At 38.4% G+C, this 11,981-nt stretch overlaps 2 protein-coding genes across 4 annotated transcripts in view; both read left to right on the forward strand.

Moving 5' to 3' along the window:
* The window catches only part of dlgap1a (discs, large homolog-associated protein 1a), a 135,497-nt gene extending 131,152 nt beyond the window's left edge, over window positions 1–4,345 (forward strand). For 2 of the 3 annotated variants that reach the window (XM_079612501.1, XM_079612502.1), the window contains one exon: window positions 694–1,046. In XM_079612501.1, the coding sequence (XP_079468627.1) occupies window positions 694–696 (3 nt within the window). In that variant the 3' untranslated portion in view covers window positions 697–1,046. Of the gene's footprint in view, window positions 1–693 lie in introns of all 3 variants that reach the window. The other variant, XM_079612503.1, reaches the window with a different exon arrangement.
* A 6,562-nt stretch (window positions 4,346–10,907) lies between these two features.
* On the forward strand, window positions 10,908–11,981 carry ptf1a (pancreas associated transcription factor 1a; the record flags this gene model as incomplete). Its single annotated transcript, XM_079614386.1, has 2 exons — window positions 10,908–11,502; window positions 11,620–11,981. The coding sequence occupies 2 exons, from the start codon at window positions 10,908–10,910 to the stop codon at window positions 11,820–11,822; spliced, it is 798 nt and encodes a 265-aa protein (XP_079470512.1). The 3' UTR covers window positions 11,823–11,981.

Raw genomic sequence — 11,981 nt, forward strand, 5'->3', positions numbered from 1 at the left:
CCTTTTAACAATACAAACAACTGAAACAATAAACTTTAAATATATAAATAGGCTATATAAATATGCCTTAGTCTAAATAAAAATCTTCACACAATAATAAATAAAAAGAACTCAAACATGTACCCAGGCAGCGGGCGGGCTGTACATAACCTGTAGAATTTCCATCAGAATCCAGCACCAGTCCAAACACTTTCCAGACCTCTGATTTCCCACTCCTGTAGTATCGATGGTGAATTCACCTGCGGCAAGTTTACTTTTCACCAACTCCATCTTCTTCTCCCGGCTAAAGGAGACGCACGCCACGTTACACGCACACGCAGCAGCCAGACTTTTTACGGTGAACAGCAGCGATGATTAATAAATGTTTTTTTTTTTTCACTGAGCGGAAAAGATTAAGCCCGAGGTCCGACCCGACCCGAGTCATTTGCTTATATTTTCGACCCGAACCCGGCCCGACCCCGCGGGTCCCGTCGGGTTTGTCGGGCCGACCCGACCCGTTGAGAACTCTACTGGCAATAACAAACCTCCAAAATCCACAATATTATTGTGAACGATTATAAAGCGTTGCTCTTGCCTCCCTGTGCCTCATGTCGGTCTGTTGGTCTAATGTGACTGTGAATGTTTCTCACTCACTCTTAATTTCCTGACATCCTCTTCATGTTTGTTTTGTTTGTTTGTTTGTTTGTTTGACAGTGAGCTGTTTTCAGAAGTCATTCCATCTGGCACGCACCATGGGGGCAGCGGCCCCCAACCTCTCACCCCCGCCGGGCCGTTCTCTTACCGCACGCAGTCGGCCGCGGAGCCGCGGCTGGCCTTAGCACTGTCTGTGTGCAGGTGTGCCATATTGCTGTCTCCGCTCGTCTTTCTCCGCCCGCCGCGGCGGCTAACTGACTGTTTGTCATCCCTGTTCAGGAGAGACGGCTGCCTCCCCCAGTGCCAAAGAAACCCCCGAAAGGCCACCCTCCCCTGGCCAGAGACCGCTCGCTGGAGAGCACCGAGAAGCAGCGCCAGGAGGCGCGCAAGCGCTTGATGGCGGCCAAGCGAGCCGCTTCTGTGCGGCAGAACTCGGCCACAGAGAGCGCAGACAGCATCGAGATCTATATACCTGAGGCCCAGACCAGACTATGAAACTGCCAAACATGAAAACGCACTCACACATGAATTCTGCCATGAGCACAACACGTCACACAGATCTATATTTGCCTAATGCTAAGGCCACTGTATATTAGGAGAGACATACACCAGCACCATGATAGCACAGTTGATGTAATTTGACCTTTCATTATTTCAAAAATGACATCCAACATAGATACATCATATTTCTATGACACCCAAGACTTTAGTCAGGACTTATTAACGCCTTATTTAATTTTATGAAAATGAAAGCGAAGCTGTAGGTTGTATGGCTAATCTAATTTTCACATCCCATGTTTTTGTCCGCTGGAAACCTTTTTTTTTTCAGTTCAAAACAGTTCAACCAATGAAACATCCTGAACATGCAGTGGTGGAACTGGTTGAGATTCACTGAAGGGACCTTGTTTCCAGTCAAAATGTTCCTTAAATCAAGTTTCATTTTGTCTTTGACAAGCAACACTGCATAAAATATTAATTCTTGTTTTCATAGATTGTATCTTGAATTTACACTACCATTCAAAAGTGTGGGATCAGTAAGATTTTTTTAAATGGTTAAAATAAGTCTCTTGTGCTCACCAAGGCTTAATTTATTTAATAAATATACATTAAAACCGTGAATATTGTTAAATACTATTACAATTTAAAATAACTTTTCTATTTTAATATATTCTGAATTTCAGCATCATAATTCCAGTCTTCAGTGTCACATGATCCTCCAGAAATCAGTCTTAATGTGCTGATTTGGTGCTCAAGAAACATTTATTATTATTATCAGTGTTGAAAACACTTGTGCTGCTTAATATTTTTGTGGGAACAGTAATACATTTTTTCCAGGATTCGAATAGAAAGTTCATATTTATCACATTTATTTCAAATAGAAATCTATTGCAACATCACAAATTGATTTACTTATGATTAATGTAACGTATCCTTGCTGAATAAAAGTATTTTTTTTTCTTTCATAAAAAGAACATCTTAGTGACCCCAGACTTTTTTTGTCTAAAAACACAGATTGTTTCCACTCATTTTAAACGCGTTTATATTTAAAAGAAAAAGTGAAAATAAAAATCTGCCATGCAGGTGCATTCTCTGAAATTATTTTATGTCTTATACAGTGTTGCTTCTCAAAATGTATCTTGTTTCAAGAATTTCTAAATATTTTAACTGGAAAGTAGGGTATAATATGCATTAATTATGATGTTTTTGTTGTTGTTGCAGTGCTTAATTATATACTATACTGAATATAACTATTGGCCCTTTTTTTAGATTTCAACAGCATTTATTTACACCTCGCATCATATTATCATCAATAGCTTAACTTCCTTTACAGCCTCGCTTTCATTCACGTCACGTTAAATATGTCTACCCTGAATTAGATCCTTTGCACACACAACATTTGGAGCTCAGTCACTTTATATATAATATTTTTCGTTTTCATGCAGGTGTGGTTACATACAGTTTGTTTGTAATGGCATATACACACAGACATGTTTCCACATGCATAGCGACCTCTCTCAGAGCCATCGGCTGACCTTCGCTCTCCATGTAGATAAACGTGTGCATATACGCACATATATACTTTATCATTTAAAAGTTCTACACAGATTTATGACGAATAATAAACATAAGCGTATTCACTCAGAGTGGAATGGGCTGGGGGTTTGTAATATAATCTGCCTGTACCTTTTCCCTTGAGGATCGAAGGAATTTTATAGCAGGTTTAATGTTTTACTTCTCCGCAGTCTTTCCCATCTGTCTCCCTCTTTCACACACTGTCTTAATCTGATGATCTGAAGAGATGTGATCATAGTGAATTATGTTCCTAGCCATGTGAAGTAGGTAACCCCCCCCCCCCCCCCCCCCCTCTCTCTCTCTCTGTTCACCTTACCATCTAGAAATACTGTATCCTGTTGTCTTAGCATTTCTGTTTTTCTCAGCAGAGCAGAACGTTTTGCAATTTTTTCACTTCCACCCCTGCCCTTTCTTTTTTCTTTCTTTTTTGTTGTAGTTCAATTGGGAAATGATTACCACATTACAGGGTATTTTAAGCTGAAAGCAATACTCATATAAAATTCTAATGTTTCTACATTATTTTGATGTAGAGATTCTGATTCATTGCTAATGAACAATTGCCTTCACTATTCCGTAGCCATTTCTGTTTCTTGTCATTCTGATGCTTGCTATTGTGAACGCTAGGCCACTCTTAAACAGTTCTTCTTATTTTAAAACCTCTTTAGTCATATGTGGGACATTTTGGCACATTATTATATTCTTTAGTGTATAAAATACTAATAAACCTACTAATCATTTTTCTAACATAGATTTGGGGCCTTCTGTGGATTTTTATGTAGACAAGTACAGGTACATCAATGAGACGACTGCAAAAAAATGACACTAGAAAGGGAGTTCTAATAAAATGCAAGCTTTTCATCATCGTTCACAAGATTATGTCTTTCCAGTAGCAATTACAGTGACTTAATTTAATGTGTGTTTTAATACTGTGTTGGGGCACGGGGAAGTTTTTGTAAGCTTTGTGCTCAAAAGGGTTGTGACTCTGAGAGGACCGCCATGTCGGGTGAGCTAAGCTAGCGTTAAACTCTCAGGAAAAGACAGAGATGAAGCGATTGCAGCAAATTCAGGGTCTCCAGTGGTGATGTTTTACGCGTGTATTTGTGAGCGTGTTTGCGTGTTAAATGCACACAGGTGTGAGTCTGTTTTAAAGAATGTATGTATATGTATGGTGAATAGGTGTGTGTGAGAGCCTGTGTGTGTGTGTGTGTGTGCGAGTCTATAAAAGTGCTTCCTAATTTTATTGGTTAACACAATCTTTGAATTTTTCTGTTGGTTGAAGTCAAGTAGCCTCATGAACTCATGTATAATATCAAAGCCCCTTGTTCTGATTTTAGTCTATATGATGAGGATGTTCCTGTAAGCATGCAGACACAATTTGAGTCCTATAGATATAGATATATATCTGATTTATACTATTATTTATTGATTGATTTATTTATGTACTTATTTATTTGTCTTATCGAATTAGGATTTATTTTATACGGTTTTGATTCTGTTTAGTGATCTGTCATGCCACCCTCATATTGTGAATATGTTGTACTGTATGTATAAACATTATATGTGCATACATACGATGAACAAAGAATAAATTCTTGAAACTTTATGTCTTGACATGTATTACAAAACGTAGAGAAACTATATAGGCCTACATAGAATTTTTTTTCTTTCTTTTGTTGTTGTTGCAATATTATGATGGGAAGGTGAACTAAACTTTTAGATGAATTGGCTGGGCCTAGGTGTGCAATGAATGAATTTAAAATAGTTAATTTGACTTTTGCAGTAACAAAAATAATAAAACTTCAGTACTTGTTTATATTGTATTTATTTTTAGCGTGACTGACTAGTGTCGTTTATAGAGCAATTATAGTTCGAACAAAAGGAGACACTAAAGAGAAATAACACTCGTTCGCTATCACCAGATAAATAGGAACACTAGGCCAATGACTAGGATTTCAGTAAGCCTACTACTACATGAGCAAAGGAATGCATGAGGTGGAGGATTTTAAGAGAATTGTTGGGATATCTTTACAGGTAAGCAGCAAGTTTAGGTCAGCAACTTTGCTATAGCTTTTGAGGTGTTGGCAAAATGTTGATGGACTGCCTGGATGAAGGGGAATGTGGAAATCCTGTTTGTAAACAATCATCAGTGTTACTTGCAAAGGTAATATTATTCCTCAAATCGTACGTGCAAAAAAACAAGAATGATAGCTGACGGTATGAATTATATGGGATCAGGTGATCAGGAACGTTTCCCCATCCGCTTTGCAATGCAAAGATGACCATGAATGAAATCTTTAGTTTTCCCTCATCGTAATGTCCCGTCCTGACATTTGTGTTTATTTCGATATTATTGAATGTAAAGTAATTTATGGAAAAAGAGACAATGCTCTCTTCCAACACTAGGCGTCACTGAGGATCCAGCAACAAAGCACTTGTTGCTCTCATGCACCTTGTAGGCCTACCATCCCGCACATAAAACCACATTCTTCAATTAGGAAGGCCGATACTAACTATGCTATGTTAATGGGTAAGATATATTTGTAAATACTTGAATATTTTTTTTTTTATTAATAAAGTATAATTAAACAGAATCGACCCTATAGTCTCAAGTAAAAAATATCGTACGAATCGTCTTAGAATTGCTGATTGATTCCCAAAAGCATCATTATAGAATATATTTATCCAAAAGTGCCAGAGTCATGCAGTCACCTGAGAGAAAACCGCAAAAACAGTGTGATATCTGTGTGAAAAAGAGTGTGACATGACTGCACCCTGAGCGTCATTATCAATATGCTAGTCATTGCATGATTAGACGCATGGAGACCTACGGCCTTAATGAATAACTGCAAAGCTAGACTAGGCTATATGTCTGTCCCTACCATATCTTAACGTTAGACCCAACAAAAAAAATAGTTACAATTCAATTCCATGATTCTAGAAGGCCACATTTGTTGAATTTGTTTGAGCGACTTGAATAATGCGTGTTCATGCATGCGCTGTTGGGAAACAACGTAAAATAAATGTTCATAACTTAAAGCTATAACACATTCTTAATGGTTTAAATCGTTATAATAGGTCATAATTAGCCTACCGTTTTTTGCAAATAATAAATGTAGCTCTCTTAAATGCAGTAAATTACTTATGCACACGTCACACATAGGCACGTCTCAGTTCAGTTCATTATGTTCATAAATCTATTAGATCGTAAACGACATTTTTTCAAATTGAAATAGTAAAAAACGTAGGCCTGCGTTAATAGCTTTGGATTGCATTAATGTATTAATACCATATGGATTTGAAGATTAATTTGAGGATAAAAAGCATAGCTTAAATTTGCATTTGGACAGCGAAATTTGTGATCTCTTAGAAAATGTCAAAGGCCGTGCGTGATCCAATGAAATTTATTCATTTTGTGCATAATTCAACTATAAGGGCGTTCTTCACTTTTCTACGATGAAACATGGAATTGTGTTGGTTCTCGTTAGCCACTTGCTAAAATCTGGCGAAACTCGGCAATGTGATATAGGCCAAATTTGACAGGAAATAAATTCATTTTAATAATACCCTATTAATGCGTATTTTTCTTATATTAGTTCTAATGTTTCATTTAAAAAGTCATGCATTTCATATTTTGGCAGTATTTTCGCACTCTTTTGTGTATAGTAGACGAACTAGAGTTATTGCGGAATTTTTAGCCTAGTTCAGCACCTTTGGACGTGACAGCTCCCGATAATAAAATGCATTAATACGGTTTTATGAACTGTGTGCTTTCTGGTTTGTGAAACTGTTTTGTGAGGCACTGTAGAGGACTTTATTTATTTCACCGTAGTAGACATTTTTTAAGTAGATAATCCAAACAGAATCTTTCTTCTTTTTTTTTTCCTTTTTTTTTTTTTTTTTACTGTTATCAAGTTTGTCCGTCGTAAGGTTGTCGTGATGTAAGATTAGCCTATTTGTTGTTCTCTATTTTGCAGAATTAATGATGAAGAGAAATATGACTAATGCACTGGGCCATAGCCTCAAGAGGACCACCCTGCACCCCCGCGCTTCCCTTTCCCTATAAGATTTATTTGCTGGACGCTACTCAAACACCTCACTAATCTGAAACAGCCTAAGGGCTGCCATATTTTCAGATTAACGCAGGAAAAATCAATTAGTCTAGGATATAGTGAATCAATAATCTTCTTAATCTCCGCGAGGATAAACGTAATAATAACAAGGCTATTAGCCTATAACACTTTTATAGGTGCTGTTTACGCTTTTGAGAGGATTATGATTACGCTTCTAACTATTCCCCAGTTCCAGATCCATGAAATTGATGCTGTTAATCTAGGATAAAATATGAATCGTCATTAAATGAGTTTAATCGAAGTGAACTAACTAAAGCTACCTATATTCGATGAAGTATATCTTTCATTCAGAGATGCCGAGTTATTGCTGATATTTGAATGAAACCATTGCCTGTCTTAAATATGAGGGGACAATGTGTCCCCGTGTGATGTGACACTTAAGAAAGAGCGCTTTATTTGTTCATCGCTGTGAATGCAGGAATCTCTCCACACCCCACGACTACCGTTCTAATTTGTCTGGCAAGCTGGAGGACGAGCGCTCAGTGCGCTGTTGCTGCTCCTGTTGCTCTGGCGCATGTGGCTGGATTCCCAGGGATCCCCAGTGTTCTGCAGCTTGCGTTCCTAACATCTATGACCCCTCAAAGAGGCCGTGAAAACGCAAGGCTCCTGTAGTCAATAGTTGTCTACCAGTCAACCTTTTTGAATACCAGGTCAATAAATGTAAAGTGTAGAAACAATAAAAGCCACTTGACAGGCGCGTCGACAAAGTGTGGTGCCTTTTATCGTTTTACATTACCCAACACGCGAGGACCAGTGCCAATCACATTGTGTGGCTTTTGTTTCAACAATTGTTGGCTATTTGTTGCTGAAAATAGTTTTTTGTTTGTTTTTTTCTTCAATGGCGCAATAAGTGTCTTCCAGGGAAGCCAAGTCAAAAATCATGTCCTCTAAAATATCGGCTGTTCAAGAGGCTTCGTACACCTTTCAAGCCCATATTACCTTGTTAAGTAGCCCAATTATTGTCATTGATTGATTCATTTAATCTGTCTTTATATTTAATCCTTTCTCTAATCCTGTTTGACACAAAGATTAAACGGATTAGTAGCGATTTCTACTGAAATAAATTGAAAATCTGTTAATTTATTCCTCTCGCTAATCCAAAATGTTTCAACTGTGCACTGAAAAAAAAAAAGTTTTAGGAAACCTTGGATGTTTAAGTCATTAAAAACTAAATTACATTAAACTGTCTTAAAAATTAGTTGAATCTTGTAAAACTTATATAAAAATTATATTGATGAGTTAAAACAATGTAAAACATGTCATAACTTATCATAGGTCAATATGTTTTACAGTGTATCATTAATAATAATAATAAATATTATAATTATTGTTATCCATAGTTTTTAAGATTTGTAACGCGTCGGTTAATGCTGCTTGCAATCTTTACTTGCCTCATGAATTGTAATGCACCATGACATGAAATAAGACGCCTGATTTATTACGCTCATCGTTGTAATATCTGTTCAAAAATCCATGTGTTGCTATTCCCAGGCCAGCCCAAGGTCTGCAGCCGCGGTCGCTGAGATATGTGACATTGCTTAATTGATAGCGCAAAGGTGACGGTCACGGTCCTGTCTGTGCTTAATGGCTGAATGACTCGCTTTGCTGAACAACCGGTGCGCGTTCAGGTGCCACTTGTGCCGCTCCACATGCACCATTCCAAATCATGGAGAGTTTATATGCACTTGAACGTGAACTTTGTGCTCTTGAGTAAATGGTCGTTCAGTGACTTTTCTTATGTTACATAACCTGATGAAAAACAAAATCATTACTCATATGCCTATTGAAATTGAACTTATAGACATTTTTGGGGAGAAATACATTCTGATGTATTTGCTCCTCGTCCATTTTTAAACTTTCAAGCAAGAAATTAATAACGGTCCTCTTCCAAAAAAAAAAAAAAAAAGTCATTTATCAATACCTTTTTTAATATTCTAAATGCGCGTTTTAGCATACAAGCTGTACGGCTGCTCTGTTCATTGACTGCCGGCAGTGGGTCTCTTTGAGTGCAGAGCGCGCAAGTGGTGTGATTCCCACGGATTGTCCCTCGCGTTGCAGCTTGCAGCGGGGTGCAACAACCATACACTCACCAGACCCCTTTTCCCTTTAACTAACAAAGTGACCCCCTCCATCTTTATTTGAACAGCAGAGAATAAGGGTTGTTTATGAGCTCCAACCAGTTAGCATCTCAGGTACCAGCATAATTTGTTGTGAGGTGTCTTACAAACGTCCTCATTGGCGACCACTGAGAGGCACACTGCTCTTAACGCCAGTACCAGCCCTCTACATAATAAAACCATACCCGCTGCTTGTCGTTTCTCCGCTGGTATATTTACTCTTGTTTATTCAAAGACTTAATGATGTCTCGTGGTAAAAGAAAACATAAAACCACCCACTTTATTTATGACACTATTTTTTTCCTAAAATTGGAATCCCAACTAATTGAACTTCAGTGTTTGTGCTTAATTACATATTAATAATTATAATAAGAATAATTGCAGCTATTTTTACAGATAATTAATCATTTCATAATTATAACATTATCTTAAAGCAGGATTTATACAGAATACATAAAATGTTTGTTTTTTTACGGTGATGTTTTTAAGTTAAACCAATTTTGTGGTTTATTTATTTATAATGTTTATGGACACAATATTTAAAATTCTTCACTGAAAACTGCTTTTTGGTTTGTGGAACTATCTGTAAAACATCTGAATATCTCAGTGTTAACTAACTTTTTATAAAATTGAGAGACAATGGTTTAATTTCTCATTCTGCATTAATTCTCGTTTTGCAAACGGCGCTCCACTTAATGTACAATCTTCATTCAGTCAGTGAGAGTCGTTTTTATGTTTGTTTTGCCTTTCAATATTTGTCCGTCTGTTGAAGAACACGTATTGTTAAAGATGCGCTCAGGGGGACTATAGGTTGTTCGTATTGAAAGCTGAAAACGCCTTCGCTTTACCACTGGAGCTCTCGCCTTATTCTTGTGATTGTTTCTTGAACAGGCGAGTGTCCACTGCTTTGACACAAACGTGCGGCCAGACATCCTACAACCCGTGATTGATGAGAGACCTATTCTTTACCCTTTCTGCCTCTTAAATGACAGCTCCTTTCACTGGCATCACTCATACACAAATGTTTGTGCTGTTATTGTATGGACCTCGTGGACAACCAATGGGGGCTTTAACATAGCTGCATGTCTTGATAATTAAGAGGCCGATGGCGCACGCGAATGGTGAGCGCTTGAATTGTTACCTGCATTAAGAGGAGCCTCAAGGTGACAGGGTCAACAGTAGGCATACCTACCTCCCTGACCCCTTAATTACATGTGATAACTGGGTGCACTTTATGCACTCACTGTTAATGGATGAAAGACAAACGGGCAGACAAAACTAACATTTAAGTGTCAATAATAAAGAAGGCACACCATGTCCCTTAACTGCTGTATGTCTGTTTAACATACGAGGAACCGAGACATACCAAATACCACACAATAAAATAGGTGAAATTGGAAGGAAATTAATATAGGCTACTTAGGCTAATTGCAGTTATATAGCCTAAATGTATTGCAGTTATTTGCATTTTGTATCATAAAATAGTGTGCTGAAAAATCACACATTTCTGTCATTTAGGTGGATTGAAGTCTATGTAAACGATATCAAATTATTTAAAAAGAAAAATACAAGAAAAATGTTTTACCTCATTCTGGTCATTTATTAAGGTTTGACTGGGACACTGACGGAGAGATTATTTCTGATACAGTTGTCAATATAGGCAGGCGCTTTGTTGACAATTTAGGAGCATGTCCTGTCTCGGTGTTTTGGGCTCAGGGGGCGTGTACTGAGGGGGGTGGCCTGTTAACATGCCTTATCCTAAGGTGAGCTGCGGACGCTGGGGATGCTTTGCGCTGATTGGCTGGCGTTTACGGTCAATGGCACGCGACTATGGATGTAGTTATAAGAGTCCTCGCGTGCCGCCTTTCAAACCGAACCAACTCTTGAGCATCAAGAGGAAAGCTCGAAAAGTCGGCGATTGTTGTTACTGGGCAACACCAACACAACACAAAAAATGGACACTGTGTTAGATCCATTCACAGGCTTAGACTCCTTCTCCTCCCCTTATTTCGACGACGATGACTTCTTCACGGACCACTCGTCGAGAGACCACTTGGACACAGACGACTTTTTGGACGAGGACGTCGATTTCCTCACCAGTCAAATCCAAGAATATTATAAGGACAGTCGGATAGCGCAGGACGGAGACTACTGTGACGTTGGCAACTTCTCCTTTTCCTCGTCGTCTTCGACTTTCTCGTACGGATGCGCTGACAGCACCTCGGAGCTGTCCCCTCACAGAGACGGGCTGTTACTGAAGAGGCGGAGGCGCATGAGATCCGAAACGGAGATGCAACAGTTGCGTCAAGCTGCTAACGTCCGGGAGCGACGGAGGATGCAGTCCATTAACGATGCGTTCGAGGGACTGCGATCTCACATCCCTACCCTACCATACGAGAAGAGACTTTCAAAAGTCGACACTTTACGTCTGGCAATCGGCTACATAAACTTCCTTGCAGAACTTGTGCAGTCCGACATGCCAATCCGGAACCCACACAGTGATACTTTAAACCAACCTAAAAAAGTCATAATCTGCCACAGAGGAACAAGTATGTATTATTATTATTATTTTGATTATTATTACTATTATTTTGATTCATGATGATGATGTTGTTGTTGTTGTTATCATCGTTATTTAAACAACTCTTATCTTTTTTTCTTTCTAGGATCCCCATCTCCAAATGACCCAGACTACGGGTTGCCTCCTCTCGCCGGACACTCTCTTTCATGGACTGATGAGAAGCAGTTAAAAGATCAGAACATCATTAGGACAGCGAAAGTCTGGACACCAGAGGACCCACGAAAGTTGCACTTGAAATCATCCATAAACAACATTGAGAATGAACCCCCCTTTAACTGTATTTCCTAAGGCAGTGCCGTTATTATCTGTATACACATTGTGTAACTGAATTGTATGGATATATCCATTTATTTTGTTTATTTGTAATATATTATTGTGACTATCCGTTTTTCAGCTTTTTAGTCTGAATTGAACATAAGGCCACTGGCAATCATTTTGTGTTGTATT

Source organism: Phoxinus phoxinus (assembly GCF_949152265.1).
Source record: "Phoxinus phoxinus genome assembly, chromosome: 5".
In the NCBI taxonomy this organism is placed as follows: Eukaryota; Metazoa; Chordata; class Actinopteri; order Cypriniformes; family Leuciscidae; genus Phoxinus; species Phoxinus phoxinus.